The sequence below is a fragment of the Danio aesculapii genome, chromosome 1 (assembly GCF_903798145.1).
Source record: "Danio aesculapii chromosome 1, fDanAes4.1, whole genome shotgun sequence".
In the NCBI taxonomy this organism is placed as follows: Eukaryota; Metazoa; Chordata; class Actinopteri; order Cypriniformes; family Danionidae; genus Danio; species Danio aesculapii.
In genome coordinates this window covers 16,316,867-16,336,757 of record NC_079435.1, presented here as the reverse complement: position 1 = coordinate 16,336,757, position 19,891 = coordinate 16,316,867, and the positions used below count along the sequence as shown (strand labels likewise).

Here is a 19,891-nt window from a genome sequence, read left to right as displayed (position 1 = left end):
GTAGGTAGGTAGGTAGGTAGGTAGGTAGGTAGGTAGGTAGACAGACAGACAGACAGACAGACAGACAGACAGACAGACAGATAGATAGATAGATAGATCGATAGATAGATAGATAGATATAATAAAGAACCGCCAACTTATCCAGAACATGTTTTACGCAACGGATGCCCTTTCAGCTGCAACCCATCTCTGGGAGACATCCATACACACTCATACACTATGGAAAATTTAGCCTACCCAATTCACCTGTACCGCATGTCTTTGGACTGTGGGGGAAACCGGAGCACCCTGAGGAAACCCATGCGAACGCAGGGAGAACATGCAAACTCCACAGAGAAACGCCAAGGCCGAGACTGTGAGGTGACAGCACTACCTACTGCACCACTGCGTCGCCCAGTTTCAGATTAACGGTGATAATTATAATTATCTAATTTCATTAAAACTATAGCAGGCAAAGTGTTGGAGACATTTTATTCTATTGTCTTTATGCACTTCTTTACTGCCGGGCAGGGTCTCAACGACTGTGCCCTTGTTTTTGGGTGATACTTTCAAGTTGTTCAGGGAAGGAAAAACCTCAGGATCTATTCTGGACCCTAAAACAAAATCTTCAACTAAAACTAGTCATGCCCGGTCTCTATGTCTCCACCTATAAAGACTGCCTCCTCCTAAAATAGATAATAAACAGGACGACTCCGTGTCAAATTATACTCATTTAAAGACTTGCTGATAAACTTGCAGACTTGTAAGAGACTCCTGTAGGCTCTTGCAGACTCAAGGACTTCTTGAAGACGCTGTATGACTGCAGGTTAACCAACACGTCTCAATTAAGGAAGTCTCCTGGACTGGGTTCTCTCTTCATTTATTTTTTTTTTACAACACTGCCAAATGAGGGTAGAGTTTAGCTATGGTGGGTTAGACAGTCACATCCACTAGCCACTTTGGCTGGTTGAAAATATTTTTTAATTGCCAGAGCTGGTCACTAAAGATTAGAATTTTAGTTCAATACCGTTTGTCAATATGCATGCAAATGTGATCTTACAATCGAGAAGCAGCACAACTAACTGTTAAAATAACGGCTTCCATGAGCAAAAGAAAGCAGGTGAATCCCGAATAAGAGATGCCCGATTGGTTCTCTTTGAAATAGACAGGACAAAAAGCAATGCTCGCGCACCCACTGTCCTGCTGCTTTCAAGAGCTCAAGAGTTCTAGTAAGCAGCAGCGGTTGCCGCTTTCGCTTTAACCATTCTTTGAACAGATTATTAAAGGGCCTAACATTACCTGTGATCATGCATGGGATCATCCTTTCATTACCGCATATTGTATATTTTTCACCTGTTTCTTTCTTACAATTGTTTTTAATATGGTTTAATTATCATCCTTAACTATAACATTGGTTTATTAGGAGATTAACTCTCCATTTATGTGTAGTTAACTGATGATCTGGGACCTTTAGCCTGGACGATACTGTGCATAGTTTTAAATACATGACAATCATTTTTTATGTAAGTTTTAAGAACATTTTAGTTGAATAAGAAGTGTATGTATACAGCTATATTTAGCTTGTTTTGACACATGATTTAAAATTTCTTGTAGAGAAATAATTAGTTTGGTGTTGCCAGAGAATAATTTGTTAACCTGAAACCACAATCCATTTTCTCATGCTCATTGAGCAAGGTCACAACAACCCAAAAAGTGAAATGAACGAAGAGGCATGTGGACATACAACAAAATTTAAATCAAGTAATTTTACCATATCAAATTCAAATTTATATATATAAAATATATTTTCCCAACAACAAAATTGTGGCTAGTGAAAATGGCGAGTGGCTAGTAATGTTGAAAGACTACTAGCCACAGTGGCTAGTGATCAAAAAAGTTAATGCCAAGCCCTGAATAGAATGTAATAATATTTTACTTTAGAACAATATTTCAAGATTTCTCTTTTACATTCTGATACATTTATTTTTCTGCATATTTTTGAAAATACATTTTAGCAACCATACCAAAAAAAGAAAAAAGAAATCTTGAAGAAAAGATGAAACCCAGACCTTGACAAACATCTTGGCACCTGAAGCAGAGCGAGTGAGTTTGTTTGGAGAGCAGAAAACAGACATGGATTTCCTGTCCCGAGAAAATTCCAGCGTCAGCTCTTTCCTCATTAACTGCTTTATGACCTGAGAGTGTGAAGGAGAAGTGGAAGAAATACATTGAGACCTTTTTAAGGTATTATTTTAGAAATGATTTTGAAAAGAGTTCTATCAGGGTAAAAGAACAGACAAAGTATTCTTGGGTGCTGTTAACAGTAGTGTGTATACGTTTGGTGCCAACAATACTCCAGCATCTTCCACCTGCAAAAAACTCAAAGACCCTGTTTTAGTTTGGAAATCCTGGTGTTGTGATTGTTGTATAATTGTTGTCACTTTTACAAATGTGTGAATTTCACAAGTTAAAAAAAGTACACAAGCTATAATTGTTTAAAAGAATGTAACTGTTCATTATCAGTGTTATATTTAAAAATAAAACATTCTTATCAAAAAGTGTTTGTATTTTACAAATAGTCAACTATATTTTTCATACAAATCTAAATGGACATAATTCAAATAATGTTTTGCTGAGATGGCCAGTCAATTTAAGAAAATATTAATTATTTTGTATACTACATAAAGATGTAGTTTTGAGTTGCGATTACACAATGACGTCATTACTCACAGTAATATGTTAATAAAAACCAATTTATTGTACATCTGGATTTAATGTTTTAATATAATATAATAAACGGCGCTTCAGAGAGTAGAGACATGACGTTTACGCTTGTCAGATACTACATGATGACGTCACTTATATGCAAATCAGTGCGTGACGTCATCTGGCAACATTTAGCAACTTTTCGGGCAGGCTTTGGCTACTTTTCATTGGAAATAGTTGGCAACACTGAAAACACCAGAATAAAAAATTCAAGCACTTTTTTTAAAGGATTTCCAGCACCCGTACGAACCCTGAATACAGTCTGGACGAGGAGTATTTTTATTCTAAAACACCAATTTAAAATGAAAACGCACTAGTGTAAACAGCACCTTAATACTTTTGCCTTCACACACGCACTTAAAACACATTTTAAACTATATATTTACACAGTTGAAGTCAGAATTATTAGCTCTCCTGTTACATTTTTTGTTACAAGTTCTGTTTAATGGAGAGAAGATGGAGAGATTTCTGAACATAATAGTTTTAACAACTAATTTCTAATAACTGATTTCTTTTATCTTTGCCATGATGGATGACTAGACATTTTTCAAGATACTAGTATTCAGCTTAAAGTTCAATTTAAAGCCTTAACTAGGTTAATAAGTCTAGGTAGGGTAATTAGGTGAATCATTGTATAACAATAGTTTGTTCTATAGCCAATCAAAAAAAAAAAATGCATACGAGGGCTAATAATGACCTTTAAAAAGTTTTTAAAAAATGTAAAATGGCTTTTATTCTAGCTGAAATAAAACAAATAAGAATTTCCCCCGAAGAACAAATATTACAGGAAATACTATGAAAATTTCCAAGCTCTATTAAACATCATTTGTGAAATAGTTGAAAAAGAAAACAAAAATAGACTAATACATTTGACTTCAACTGTTGATGGATACAACACTTATTATTATGTTTGACAATAGATTCTACTGAAATATATAGTAATAAACTATTTTTATTTGTAATACACATCATATTGGCTTTGTCGAGTGCAGAATCTGTCATATGAGCACTCACTGAACAGCAGGCAGTTGCTCTCTCAGCAGACGTCAGGCCTCTCAGGTCTGTGTCAAACACGTTCATCTTCTCCACCAGACAGCAGAGAGCCGTCTCAGTCGCTTCACCCACTTTTTCGAACACTCCTTTACTCTGTGATTGTCAGAGAGAGGAATTAGAGGTCTGATGATGATACAGAAAGAGTATATCCATGTCTGTATGCGTACACACACACACACCTCATTGTAGTCCAGGGAAGAGTCGTTACACAGCGCACAGATAGAGGCCATTTCCACCAGCCCTTCATACTGACTGCAGCACACCTGAACACCGTCCTTACTCCTGAAACACAGAGAAAAAGAGGGTGGAAGGGATTGGAGGAGGACTGCATGAATTAAGGAGGAAATTGAGAAAACAATGGGTAAAGTGAGAGAAAGAGACTGATTAGGAAAAGAGAGCAGGTTCTGTGGAAATTGATCAAGTTAATGTTTTTTTGTCACACCAAAAATGAAAATTTTGTCATCGCTTGTTTCACTTACTTATTTGTTTTTAAACTTGTTTGAGTTTCTTTCTTTGTTTTGTTGAACATAAAAGAAGATATTCTGAAGAATGTTGGAAAAAACAATTATTGATTTCCATAGTAGGAACAAAAAGTTAAAAAATGTGTTTTTTTTCCAGCATTCTTCAGAATATCTTATTTTTTGTTCATCAGAAGACAGTAATTCAGAAATGTTTACAATCACTTGAGTGTGAGTAAATTGTTAGTAAATTTTCACTTTTGGGCAACTATGCCTTTAAGGTTGCATTTATACTAGTCTGTTTTCGTTTTAAAATGCACAAAGCTTGCAGTGGTTATGCCTGGCATACACACAACACTATTTTTGACCATCAAAAACTGAAACTTTAAGGCCATATACACCTGTACATGGGTATTTTTATAAACAGAATTTTTCCCATCTACGTTTGGAAAAGAATCTTCGTCCACATAAAAACGCAAAACCACACTGTGATGCAATGTCAAGCCTTAAAGGGCACCTATGGTAAAAAATCTACTTTTCAAGCTGTTTGGACAGACATATGTGCATGTATGGTGTATAGACCGTCATATTGGGGTGATATAAGCACACCCAGTGCTTTTTTTCAATTTAACAACATAAAAAACGGTGGACCAATTGGAGCGGTTTTCAAACCGACTGCAACTTTACGTAGGAGTGCGGTCCCCCCGCCCACCAATATTGATTGACAGGCACGTCATCATATCCTCAGTTTGTTGATTCACGTCCGCCATTTTCAGCGTGAGTCGAAGCAATTTCACTAAAGGAACCCCCTAGCTCTATTTTTAGATGCAAGGCTCATTGGGCTCAACACAAGATCAATATTCTCCACATTATCGCTCTAATCGGAATTATTGGTTGTATCTTTAGGTTTGCAAACATGTGTACTTCTCATTGAGTCTACCTTATACTTCAGCCGTTTGCATTTATCGCGATCACGGAAGCTCCCTGTGATCTTAACTAGGTGCTGCTACACCTGACGCTGTGCCATGCATTTTAGAATTCTAAACATAGATTTCTATCAGGGTACACACAACAGCGCGATGATTCGGGACACTTCATGTTTCTGCCGCGCCACAGAGAGTGTCTGGTGTGCCGTGTCGTGGCTTCGAGCAATGCATCCCGTGCCTCAGTCAAAGTTAATTCCAGTGAGCGTGGTTATTAGTCTCGGTGTACAAGCTCTTGAAACTAGCACACAGTTGGCTGTAAAACTATACAAAGACACATATGATTTTGTACTCTCTGCTTGGTCTGTGTCCGATTCGTATATGTACGACTGATTGCTGATCCTCTCACTCCTGCTCCTTCTCTCAGTCTGTCTGTCTCTGTTGCAAACGCAGAGCAGGTGAGCTCATGGCTCCGCCCCCTTGTTACGTTGGGCGGGAAGCCCAAACTAATCTACATGTGAAGCAACACACCCCTAAATCAGCGAACTGTGGACACGCCCCTAACATGACACTTTTTAACACATTATAATAAAAAAATCTGAACTGTGTTTTGAACTGAACCTAAACTGGCACACTCAGAAGAACCATAATATTAATATTAAATCATAAAAAAGAGGTAAACTATGTGCCCTTTAAAGCCATGTTGGCTTATCAGAAAGGAGAAAACAGCACACTAACTACACAAACACACTGTAACCAGAGTTTCTGAAAATGTTCACCCTGGCCGGAGTTTTCATAAAGTTCTGGTTTCAGTCACCTGATTCTGTGTTTTTGTGCAGACAAACAGCCAAACGTGCAGAAAAAAACCTGTTGTTTTTTAAAACACCTATGCTTATGTGGACAGGGCCAAAAAATGGCCAAGACTGTTTATTTTTTAAAACTCTGGGGTTACATTTCAATGTAGATGAACCCAAACGCAAACATTTGAAAATGAAGGCATGGCTGCCCACATATGCACTCTGATTGGCTGTTCTGGATCATTTATTCATCTGGGCTCTATCATATGATCATTACACTTTTTTTGTTTTCTTTCATTTATGCGACAAATCTCAATTTTTTTCTTCAAATTTCCACATTTTGTTTAGAAATAAAACACACAACATTTAATTTTACCGTAATTAAACATTATTTTGTGAATATAGCATTACAGTTTTGAATTATGTCTTACTCTTATTACTCAATTACTCAATTCAGAGCATTTTGCATGCACACAACATATCATTGTATTGCTAACTTGACATCAGCCATCAATATACATAAATCTGTTACATTATACAAGTTAAATCAATAACAGATATGTACCCAGGTCTACATTTCTAGTGAAATATGTAACTCGAGGTACGTCTGCACGCAGTTTTTGTTTTTGCAAATCCACTAGAGGCCGCTGAGTCCGCTTTTTGATGGTCTCAAATTTCTCTTCACTTCTCGCATAAATCCACCAAAGGGTGCAATAAACACTTTAGCCCAGTGTTCCCCAACCTTTTATCACCACGGACTGGTCAGCGCTTGACAATTTTACCGTGGACCGTAGGGGGTGGGGGCTGGGCTGGATTCGTAGGTTGCTAGGTTGACCATCAACCGTTTTCTAAGAAGATGACAAGCTGACAAAACATTGCTGTCACTCTGATACAAGTTTTAATAATGGAGAAAATTACAAAGCCCTGCTGTGTTTGAGTGTTCTGTGTTTGTCTGAGAGAATTAGTCTACCAAATTGTGTATATTCCATACAAGTACGAAGCTGATCAGTCAGTTCTCTTATGTGCGGTGTGCTCGCGGCATTCATTCAAATGGATGCGTCTGGGAGGCGCGAGCGCGTCATACACGTGCAAGCCACACACCACCGTTGGAAATAACAAATAACAAACTCTACGCGATATGCGAACTGCTTCTAAAAGGTTGCCATCATTTGCGATCTCCAGCAGTTGATCTTCCTGCACAGACATGGTGGATTCACCTGATTTGTTGGCAAATGGGTTGTGGATCTATTCCTTGGCAGTTCGCGGGTCCTTCACTGGGCATTTTCCCCTTCGCTAAAAACTTCCCAAAGACATCTCTTTCTTACTCATTTTGCTAGCTTGTGGGTTACACTTGGATGCTCAAGTAACCGAGATGTAAGCGAGAGAATACGGTCATTTTTCAAAATAAAAGATTTTTCAAAATAAACAGACTCAGATAATAAATAAAATGGAAATAATTAATGATTTCTTGTGTGGCCCGGTACCAATTGATCTACAGATCGGTACTGGTCCACGGACCACTGCTTTAGCTAGCTGTCGACTGACTGACTCGGATTAACGAGTGACCCATCCACCACCCATGCCTAAAAACCCAACCGACAGTGTTTTCAAAAGCAATCTAGAAAAATAAAAGCCGTCGTGGCCACGTGGTTTCACCACATTTTCAGCTTGTTTATTTATTTATTTTTTATTTTTTTGTTTCACCTGGTTTCTGAAATTGTTCTTCAACTCAGCTCTATGTCCCAAGTCCAGCAGTGTATGTGGCAAGCTACAGGGCAAACTGGTAACACCGGAAAGACCGTCCATACAGAGGTAAGCGGTCAGCTGGTAATGCTAAAAGCAACAGAAGCAGTCGGAGCCGTCATACTGCCCTGTAGCGTTCATTTTAAAGATGAAATGCAGCTATACGTACCTCTGGCTACATAATTTGCACTCTCCAGAAATGTAGACAGGGGTACATATCCACAATGAGCCTGTGTTGATTTAAATGGTCTAAATACTGATACATGAGTGAAGTACAAAGCCTCATTTCTATCCAAATATTTGCGCTGTTACATTTGGTTGCTGAAGTAGTGTAAAAATGGTAGTCGTTCTGAATTTGTTTAGCTTCAGTGGAATTTGGTTAGATATTTATATGTCTAGTATATGTTGACCTGTGTCAACATATCAATATGTGCTTTTTAAAACACTATTGGTTGGTTTAAGGGAAAGAGGAGGGTGGGTCAATCGATCAGTCAGTCAGTCAGTCAGTCGACAGCGGCCTCTGGTGGATTTATGCGAGAACAGCAGGTGCGAACGGCACTCACAACTGAAATTTGAGATCTGAAAAAGCCTACACAGCGGCCTCTGGTGGATTCGCAAAAACAAAAAAAAAGGCACCTCCTGGGCCTTATTTGCCGCTCTCCAAAAATGTATACAACGATACATTTTCAGAATGAGCCTGGGTTGATTTTAAAAATGAAAGGATTAAATGTGACTTACTTCTCTGTCTCAGCGCTTATACTAGACGTATTTTGCTCAAAAGAAATGCAAATAGAATAAGTTTTATTTACTAACTTTATCATTATAATACATTTATAGTTAGTTCTGTTATAAAAAATAACATTTAAAATTCGACAATTATTCTCTCGACACAACTGAATACTAGATTATTACAAATACCATTATCATTTATACTATATTATCATAACTTCTACTTCATTTTTGGTCGTACAGTGTAAATAAAACACAGTAGAATTACCAGTATGAATGAGGATCGTTTTCAAAATGCCAAGTTAAAAAGAAACAAAATGGCATGTTAAAACGAAGACATACTAGTGTAAACTTAACCTAAACAAACCGCAGGTTCATGTAAACACCCGTGTGTGTGTGTGTGTCTGCGTAGTTAAATGCAAAATAAACTCACACGTCTCCTTCAGGAGCGTAAGTAGATCCAGTTACTGTAAACTCGTTCAGTAAACACCTCTCACCTGCGACCATGTCCACAATAAACATCTGCACGCACACAAGCACACACATGCACACACACATGATTAGTAGGTTCGATCAGTAACTTCAAGCATCATTCCATGTTATTAATCTCCCAGCTACCACAACAGAATAATGCACACGGTTAGGATCCTTAAACAGCATTAGACACTATTGTTACATGTTACAGACTTACAAATATGATAGAATTACTGGAACTACTAAAGTCTAGTGGACAGTGGTGTCTTTCTTACCCTGCAGACGGACATCTGGTTGGTGGTTAGAGTGCCTGTTTTGTCGGAGCAGATGACGGAGGTGCAGCCGAGTGTCTCTACAGATGGGAGCGAGCGAACTATAGCATTTTTGCGGGCCATGCGACGTGTGCCAAGTGCCAGGCATGTGGTGATGACGGCAGGAAGACCTATGAGAAAGAAGAATTAAAAAAAGACATGAGTGAGTGAATCAGTTGAGGGAGTAAATGAGCTTTTTTACAATAAGATATTAAACTACATTTCTCTAAATAATCTATAAATAAAGCAAATAGGCTTATTTTACAGCTCCTTTATAGTTAAACGGTTGAGTTTTAACATTTTTGAAGCCACTCAGCCGATCTAGCAGGAGCACTTTTAGCTTAGCCTAGCATAAATCATTGAATCGGATTAGACCATTAGCATCTCCTTTAAAAATTACTAAAGAACCAAATGTGGCTACATTGTGTACTAAAATAGACAGATAATGAAAAGTTAGATTTTTTAGGTCGATATAGCTAGGAATTATAGTCTCATTCTGGCATAATATTCAAGGAACTTTGCTGCCGTACCAAGTTAAGTTAAAGTGTCTATATATATATATATATATATATATATATATATATATATATATATATATATATATATATATATATATATATATATATATATATATATATATATATATAGAGAGAGAGAGATAGATAGATAGATAGATAGATAGATAGATAGATAGATAGATAGATAGATAGATAGATAGATAGATAGAGATTCATTTGTATATTTAACAAATAATAATACATCTTTATCTTCCACATGTAAATTTTATAATTTTATAATCTACATTAAAATCTTACATTTACATATTTGATATTAGTTTCAGTTTTACGTTCTGTGCCGCCTTTGCAGTGTAAAGATGCTTTTAGAAAGAAAGAAAAAGCATAATATTTGCACACCCTCAGGAATAGCAGCAACAGCCAGTGCCACGGCGATCTTAAAGTAATACACAGCTCCACGCAGCCAGCTGCCTCCATGCACCGGGTCATTGAAGTGGCCGATGTTTATTCCCCACACCGCCACACAGATCACCGTGATCACCTTCACAGAGAGACAGACAGAACAAAAGCTAAATAATGCTCATAAATTCTGCAAAAGAATGAATGCTGACTGTTATATAGTGCATAAACAAGTACATCAATAAAATCCTGCAGTAAAAAAAACACTTTCATTTTTGTAATTCTGTGGTGAAATACCAGATATTAGATTAGATTATGTTCAATTTTATTGTTATCGGGCAAAGTACGCATCCAATAAAATACAGTTATATATTGTTTAAATACCAGTACAAGTGCAAATGGAATGAGGTAAAGATAGACCAGTTCAATCCGGATGGCAAGAACTAAAAATAAGGTGGGGTGTAATTATAATGAGGTTTAAATGGCAGATGACAATTATTTCGCAAATGGCATTGTGTATAAATAGAGATGTAGCAGTTGAGATCATGAATAGTAAAAAAATGGGTAAAAAAAAATAGCTGAAATAGCCAAAATAATGAGGTGCAATAATGAGGAACAAAAATGGCAGTGCTCTAAAAAAACACTGATATCAAGTATACCAGGAAACAGCAATACTATAGCAGGAATATGTTGTCTTGAATGTGCTGTTTTTTAATTGGTTGGAAGCAGACCGACAGGAATTAATTTTCTCTACATCCTATTTATAATACATATATTAATAAATATTTATAAACTCTTTTTAGAGTCATGTGTAAGTCCAGACTCTAGACTTTTTTTAATTGTTATTTCTGTGAATTTTGTGTGAAAAAAAAAATCTAAATAAAAAAATAAATCTGGAATGATTTTAAGAGTATAGGAGCTGAAAACTTGACAAATAAAATGAATAAATCACTTATTAAGCATCTCTCATTAAATACATTCACTAAAAGACTTTACTCACTGTACTGTGCATAAATCATCTAAACATTTGCATATTAATCCATAATATCATTAATATAAAAACTGAAGGTGAATATACTCACATGTACACCACCTGTATACAAGTCTTGTCGCCCATCCAAGTTTTAGGAACAACAAATAATAATTTGACTTCTAGTTGGTATCAGAAGTGGCTTATATGAAGGGCAAATGCCTCAAGATTACGCTTATTTTACTAAAATAAAATATGATCATGCCTTGATTTTTAATTATTTAATTAGGATAGTAAGGTCTGACTTTGCTTAGACAAAAGTCTTGTTGCTTAACAGAACTGCATCCATACATCTCTGCAATGACTCAAATAACTTATTAATAAAGTCATCTGGAATGGCAAAGAAAGCATTCTTGCAGGACTCCCAGAGTTCATCAAGATTCTTTGTATTCATCTTCAATGTCTCTTCCTTCATCTTACCCCAGACATGCTCAATAATGTTCATGTCTGGTGACTGGGCTGGCCAATCCTGGAGCACCTTGACCTTCTTTGCTTTCAGGCTGAAGTATGAGAAGCGCTATCCTGCTGAAGAGTTTGCCCTTTGCTGTGGTTTGTAATGTAATGGGCTGCACAAATGTCTTGATACCTCAGGCTGTTGATGTTGCCATCCACTCTGAAGATCTCGCACGCCCCTATACTGAATGTAAGCCCAAACCATGACTTTCCTTCACCAAACTTGATTGATTTCTGTGAAAAGCTTTAGTCCATGCGGGTTACCATAGGTCTTCTGCAGTATTTGTGATGATTGGGATGCAGTTCAACCCAAAAAAATCTACCTTCTGCCACTTTTCCAAATTATCTACTAGAAGTCAAGTTATTATTTGTTGCTCTTACAACTAGGCATGGGACGATAACCAGTTTCAAGGTATACCGCAGTTTGGAAAAGTCAAAGTTTTAATATCGCTAAAATGTTCTGCTATACCATTCCCAAAGCATGTAAGGTTTTTTTATGTATTTTTTGTGTTCATGTGTAGAGAAATCTGTGTTTTTGAAACTAATGAAGAGAGCAGAAGTCAATGATTTATTTTAACTATTTAGCCTGACGTGTTTATTCATTCAGTCATTTTCTTTTCAGCGTAGTCCCTTTATTAATCTGGGGTCGCCACGGCGGAATGAACCGCCAACTTATCCAGCATATGTTTTTACGCAGCGGATGCCCTTCCAGCTGTAACCATCCATAACCATCCATATGGGAAACATCCATACACACTCATACACTATGGACAATTTAGCTTACCCAATTCACCTGTACCACATGTCATTATACTGTGGGGGAAACCGGAGCACCCGGATGAAACCCACGCGAACACAGGGAGAACATGCAAACTCCACACAGAAATGCCAACTGACCCAGTCGAGACTTGAACCAGCGACCTTCTTGCTGTGAGGTGACAGCACTACCTACTGCGCCACTGCGTCGCCGGCCTGACAAGTTTACTGTTCCAACTTATTATTTTTGTTTCTTAAAATTAAATAAATTGTGTTTAAATGGGGAAAAAAGCTTTGTTGTTTTTTTACCAAAACATAAAAAAACTTATTTTAGAGCAGTAATCACAATACTGTGATACCGTGAAACAGTGGTATTTTTATCCAATGTTATCATACCATCAGAAACTTATACCGGCCCATGCCTACATACAACTGGGATCAACGACAAGATTTTTGTCAGGTAGTGTATGTGAAAAACTAAAATAAAATATTTCAAATGCTGGCCTAATTAAGCTGCATATATTGGAAATATATATTTAGAATATCCAAAATTTTCAATCACAATAAGTGTATTACTTTTCATGCAAACATACAGAAAAATGTCCTCAATGGCACATGGAATATAGAGAGCTTTAATTTAGTTACCTGACAAAGAAATGGAGAGAAAATTGAAAAAAGAGAGTAAAGATAAAAAGAGGGTCCTACCATAGAGAGCTGTTCTCCAAACTGGTCTAGTTTCTGCTGCAAAGGAGTCCTCTCCGGATCTGTGGCTGCCATCTCATCTCTGATCTTCCCAATTTCTGTGTGCACGCCTGTGGCCACTACAACACCTATCGCTCGCCCGGCTGCAATATTCGTCCCCTACGGAAACACATATTTATATCAGTGTAAGACGTGTGGAAAGGTTTGAACTGAGAACTTATGAAGTAATTATTCAGGATAGATGAGTTTCCAGTATGGAGAATCGTTATTCATCTATAAGTGATATGACCACATGGGCTCAAGACTGCTTTGTCAAGTATCACAATACAGAGTTACATCCACAAATGGCAGTGAAAACTAGGGATGGGTATCGCTAAGGTTTTAGCGATATTACTACTTTTATCGATACCACTTATCGGCTTGGTACTTTAACGGTTCTTTAATCTGTTCTTTTTGTAGTGGCTTTTTTAAATGAAAAATAACACTTTATTTTATTTTTGCGTTTACAATAATTGTAAAACAATTAAATAATTTATTCCTGTAAAAGAATGTTCAATGGTTTGAAGGAAAATGAAGTTTTTACCATTCTTCTGGAGAAAATTCAACAAGGATCTTTCTTGGTTTATTGTGTTCCCTGCAGTTGAAAATACTCACCTAGAGTTGCAAAATGCAGTTAAATAATCAGATAATGTTTAAGAATTTTCATTAACACATTCACATAAATTAGTTAACAGTGTTTTGGGAGTTAACAATGTAAAAATAAGCTGTTTTTTTATAATTTCTTAATAAGCATAGTTTATTATTAGGCTATTCATGGGCTATATTTGTAAATACAGCAGATGTAAAAGCATTTTTAATGTTTAAGATTTATTTAGGCTACTGCAGAAAAAATACTGTTTTCTATGTAACCGAATGTGTGTGTTTATTAAACTAATATTATACTAATTTAGAGAGACCTTGTCTGTGATTGACTGCTAGCATAACGATGTGGATGATGTACCTTTATCTAGGCAGTCAAAAACTTTTCATTTGTCATTCTGCAGTTAATGCACTTTTGAAAGATGCTTAGCCAAACTTGTTGCGTTTGTTGTCAGTGTCCACTCGGGAACTGCAACCCGTTTGGTTTACTCCGCAAGCTTAGGAGCTGTGTGTGCGAGAGTCTGTGTCGTAAGCTATGTGTGTGCGCTTAACGCGAGCCTCCACTCAGTGCGCGCGCACAGTCGAGAACTGTGAAGGCTTTTATACTTGATGCACTCACCAGAAACACGAGCATTTCTGATGTGAGACTGCCAACTGTCGAATATCAAATATCGCAAATTAGAAAAGATTGGCCAGTTAAATTATGCTACTGTATGTAATGTTTATTCAGCAATAATTATCCGTACCGATAGTAGAACCATTAACGTCAGAGCTTATCGATACTTCAGTCTTTTATAATGTAGCACCTATAGCGATAAAGTTCCAAGTTTCGGTACCCATCCCTAGTGAAAACTGTACTGTGACAAAAGGAAGCCCTATGTTAACAGTGTCCAGAAGCGCTGTCGACTTCTCTGGGCTTGGAGGCATCTGAGATGGACCATCACACAGTGGAAACATGCACTGTGGTCAGATAAATCAGTATTTCAGGTACGTTTTTGGAGAAATGGACGCTGTGTGCTCCAGACCAAAGAAGAAAAGACCATCCGGACTGTTACCAGCAACAAGTCGTTGGTATGGGGTTGTATCAGTGCCCTTGACAAAAGTGACTTGCACTTCTATGATGGTACCATTATGGCTGAAAAGTACATTGAGATTTTGGAGCACAACATGCTGCCTTCTTTTCCAGAGACGCCCACGCATATTTCAACAAGACAATGCAAAACATCATTCTGCACACATTACAAAGTCCTGGCTTCGGAAGAAGATACACAGGTACTGTCTGCAGTCCCGACCTGTCTCCAATAGAGAATCTGTGATGCATTTTGATGTGCAAAATGCGACATTAAAGACCCCGTACTGTTGCCCAACTTAAGACTTGTTTGCAGAAAGAATGGGGCAAAATTACACCTGAAACACTTCATCACTTGGTGTCTTCAGTCCCTAGATGTCTTTTAAGTGTTGTGACAAAGAATGGCAACATTACAAAGTGGTAAATGCTTTACTGTTCCAGCTTTTTTTGAAATGTGCTGCAACAACCAAAATTGGTATCCGTATTTATTTTGGGAAAAAATGATAAAAATCTTGAGGAACACATTAAATAATGTTTGTTGTGTTGAGGTAAAATATATATATTATAGAACCTGTGTATATACAATATTTCAAGTCGCTTCATTCATTGCCAGAGTTCTTATTTTGGATGGCCCTCCAGGTCACTGTTTATGCTCCTCTCCTTACATGGTCAAGCCTCCATTAGATTTTCTCGGGAGGAAAGAAGTAATGGAGGCCTGTGTGTGTGTGTGTGTGTGTGTGTGTGTGTGTGTGTGTGTGTTTGTCTATGCGTGTGTATATGTGTGGAGTCTTTGAGGCTGGTACTCTCTGGTCATTATCCATCTGAGAGCTCAAAGCCTGTGTGATGTGATGACTCAGTCCATAGCCATGTGGGAGCAAACAATATGAGTGATGTTTTATTCAACACACAGGCTCGCCACTACCGGACATAATCCACTACGCAAACAACAATGCACAGTCACATCTCGTACGTCAAATCCAAAACCTAATCATGTCAGGAGACAGAAGCAAAAGCCGGAGATAATCTTACAGAGAAGAGCATGTTCTTCTTGTCCTGGTTGACGGCACGAGGGTCAGGCACTGGGTCTGTGTGTTTTAGGACGGATACAGACTCCCCTGTCAGGATGGACTGGTCCACTCTCAGAGTAGTAGAGCGGATGGAGGTCAGTCGGATGTCTGCTGGGACTTTGTCGCCAACTGGAAAAAAAAGAGGTGTAAAAATGAAAAAAAAAGTGCAAAAAAAGTACACTTGTCATTTTGTTTTAAGATTTAAAAGCATCAAAGATGAGCATATTTAGCAGAAATGTAAGCAATGTGTATTCAGTACAAATGCTTAAAGGGGAGCTATTATGCAAAAATCACTTTTATAAGGGGTTTAAACACAGTTGTGTGGCAACACTGTGCCAATATACCCAGACTTTAATGGTAAAAATTAATTAATTCTATTTTTTAGAATCACACTTGATGAAAAATTGTGTGCAGAAACACTTTGATTAACATCATTCCTTTGTACGTGCCATCAGAGGAGGAAAATCTAAATTAGTGACAATCTCTCCCTCATTATCATAGACAGCCCTGTGTGAGAAGCAGACTTCTGCCATTAGAGTTTTAGCACCATACCTGCTGAATGTCAATGACTAAGAGCAGGGGCACGATTAGGTTAGGATGATTATAAGGGCCCATGCCGTTTTGGGGCCCCCAGAGGTATTATTTGGAGCCCACCAGAACCCATCCCCTCATCCCACCCCGCCCCATGGTTTTCACTTTCAGCCGCGAGATCCCCCCACGCTCTTCACTTACATTCGAGTGTCCACCCCCCTCCCACTTCACTTTTGTCCTCGACCATATAACCCCCCCAAACCCCCCCACATCCCCCCCCCCCAACCACCATGGTCTTTACTGTCATTCGAGTGCCCCACCCCTTTTCACTTTTGCCCGCGACCCCCCGTAATCCCCCCCAAACACCATTTCTTCTGCGATTATCAGTTTTTCAACAAGCAGTTTTTCTGTGACAGTCACAAAAATAGCACAATTTGTGTCAAAGTCTAAAAGGGTCAGTTATAAAGAATTATAAAAATGTGTGTGTGGTATTTTGAGCTGAAACTTCTTACACACTATAGGGATATTGACATCTTGTAAAAAGGGGCATATTATGTCCCCTTTAAAGGCTCATGCACACCATGATAATTTTCGCTGGCACATATCGACACTTAAAGGATGACAGAAATACCTCGATGCACAAAGTGGTGCTGAGCACAGAAAAAGAAAAAGGATGGTGTACAGTATCTGCAATAGACCTTATGCATGGAGACTTTTAATTTTGAATAAATTAATAAATGAATTCAGGTGAACTGTTATAAAACGTCATTATAAATTCTTCACATTTAAAAATCAATGATCTACTCTGCCTGATTAATACAAAACATCTTATACCGGACAAGAAGCACTGCACTATATTGCACTGTTCTGTGCCATGCTTTTAGAATATGAGAAATGTCTTGTCACTATTGGCGCCCTTTGTTTGGTCGTAAGATGTTAAATTATGGTAATAAGCGCAAACAAAAATCATCCCGGTGTGCACAGGCCCTTTGTTTGGGTAAATTGTTAAAAAAAATAAAAAAGCCTGGAGCACTCAACAATTTTGGGGTAAATTATTGCAATAATACATAACAAGGAAACAATTACATAGGCTAACAAAATACATTTTTAAATTAATCTAAAAGTATTTGTAATATTTATCTATTATCTAATCTCTTCTAACATTTAAAGATACTTCCTCAATATGTAGTCACACCAGACTTTGATCACAATTTATTTTATGAATGACATAACAATGGAAATATGCCCAGCAGGCACAAGACGTCAACATGATGTTGTAACCAGACGTCTTGGAACGTTACATTTTGTTTGGAAATGAAAATCGGGTTGACGTCAAAACACAACGTCAGGCCGACGTCAATATCGAACGTCAACACACGTTTCATTTTGATTACATTTCAACACAACCTAAAAACAACAAAATATCAACATCTAATGATGTAACAGCTTTACGTTGTGTGGACGTTACCACTATGACGTTGGGTTTTGGTTGCCATATCTAATTTATAAATGTCAGTATTTGACATCAATATGATGCTGGTCTAAGATGTTGGCTCAACACTGGATTTTGGTCAACACAACACTAAAGTCAACCTAATTATTTCACATTGTTATTGGACATCAAAATAACATTGCCCTTAGACGCTAACCCTAATCAAACACACCTGAACCAGCTAATCAAGCTCTTACTAGATATACTAGAAATTCCTGCCAGGTATGTTGAATTTAGTTAGAGCTTAACTCTGCAGGACATTGGCCCTCCAGGACAGAGTTTGAACACCCCTGTCTCTTCACATTCTGTAATAAATGACATCAATTATCCTTGATTCATTCAGTATTTATAATTCAAAACGGTAAAATGATCAATTTTGACAAAACTCCAGTGGTTTGCACTACTATATGTTTGTCATTTGATATTTCTGTCATAAAACGGTGGCCAGATATGAAATATTTAGTTATTTACACCTTCCCTCACACTATTTTGCCAATTAAAAACTGAAACTAAATACATATTTAGCTTTTGTTTAAAGTAAAGCCTGTTTTCCCTCTCATCGTTATTGGATTTTAAAATAACATTGGCTTTAGACCCTGGCGACCTAAATCTAACCTAATATTAATGTCTTATGACATTGTGTGTCTGCTGGTATGAAAATTCTGTTTAAAAAACACAATTCAAAATATTACTTATCCAAAATTTAAAATGCAGACTTTAATCAAGTGTTTTAATTTGAATTCAGGTCATTATTTGTACATCTTTACATGATGTTAATTCACAGTTCAGAGCTCACCAAAATTGAACACTGTGACTCCATGTAAACGGAAATCAATGGAAAAAAAACTGTATAACTTGACTGACCTTATATTTAGAAAAACTTCAATTCTTGAGATGTTCCCATTTGTCTATCAATAAATGTTATAAATTGAGTAAACTAGTTAACTGCTTTAAATAACTAATGAGTTTTTATATTAACAGTGAGGCCCTGAGGTTTCAACAGAAACTCTGCTATTTAGCACCTCATTCTTTACAATCTATCTTTGGAAACCAACGTCAGTCAAGATACAGACTGACGCAAAAAAAGGACCTCAACCTTATTTTTATTCATTAGCTTTGGGAGTCTTAGAATAGATCAGGCAGAGTGGCAGGCCAAGACAATTCAGAGACTGGGTCTTAACCCTTTCTGTCAAATCTAATATTAAGGACCACACACAAAAAAAGCAATCAAACTGAAATTTCTTCAAATAACATGGGATCCAATGTTATTTCAGAGCCCTGACATTATTAGCATAATAATTTGAGAAACAGAATGAAAAAAATGTTCTCATCGTCAGTGTCACATGACAAAATGCAGAGACCATGAATCTTATTATTATTATTGTTCATTTTCAACTAATTTTCAACTGCTACTAACTCATATTATGTACAATCACAAAACTAAACAAAAAAATACTTCTTATCTCATGACATTCGGTAATAAATTACATCAATTCATTCAGTATTTAAAATTCAAAAGGGCAAAATGATCAATTTTGACAAAACTCCAGTAGTTTGCATTACTATATGTTTGTCATTTGACATTGCTGTCATAAAACGGTGGGCAGATATTAAATATTTAGCTATTTACATATTCCCTCACACTATTTTGCCATATTTTGCACATATTTAGCTTTTGTTTACAATAAATCCTGTATTCTTTGATTGGCCACCTCGGTTTAGTTTAGTTTATTTGTTTACAGGGGCAATGCACATTACTGTAAAATGTGCCGCAATTAGCCAAGAATAGCTATTTTTCATCTGTAGACCCTTAACAGAATGTTAAAAAGTCACAGCTAAAAAAGAAACAAAGCATAATAACATAAAACACACTATCGTGTATGCATTTAAATATACAACACAAGTAAAAAACACGAAGACAAGGCAGATAGAAAAAATATAATAATAAATTAAATGAAAAAGAAATCAATGGCCGTTGATGAGCGCCTTTAGTAACCTACACATG

At 37.1% G+C, this 19,891-nt stretch overlaps 1 protein-coding gene across 1 annotated transcript in view; it reads right to left on the bottom strand.

The window, feature by feature from the left end:
- Positions 1 to 19,891, bottom strand: part of si:dkey-28b4.8 (sarcoplasmic/endoplasmic reticulum calcium ATPase 2) — a 48,413-nt gene that overhangs the window by 18,564 nt on the left and 9,958 nt on the right. Inside the window, exons 7-14 of the mRNA XM_056456729.1 lie at positions 15,826 to 15,992; positions 13,092 to 13,247; positions 10,148 to 10,289; positions 9,198 to 9,364; positions 8,882 to 8,970; positions 3,978 to 4,080; positions 3,760 to 3,891; positions 2,049 to 2,174 (exon numbers count right to left, since the gene is read on the bottom strand). Of these exons, the coding sequence (XP_056312704.1) occupies positions 2,049 to 2,174; positions 3,760 to 3,891; positions 3,978 to 4,080; positions 8,882 to 8,970; positions 9,198 to 9,364; positions 10,148 to 10,289; positions 13,092 to 13,247; positions 15,826 to 15,992 (1,082 nt within the window). The remainder of the gene's footprint in view (positions 1 to 2,048; positions 2,175 to 3,759; positions 3,892 to 3,977; positions 4,081 to 8,881; positions 8,971 to 9,197; positions 9,365 to 10,147; positions 10,290 to 13,091; positions 13,248 to 15,825; positions 15,993 to 19,891) is intronic.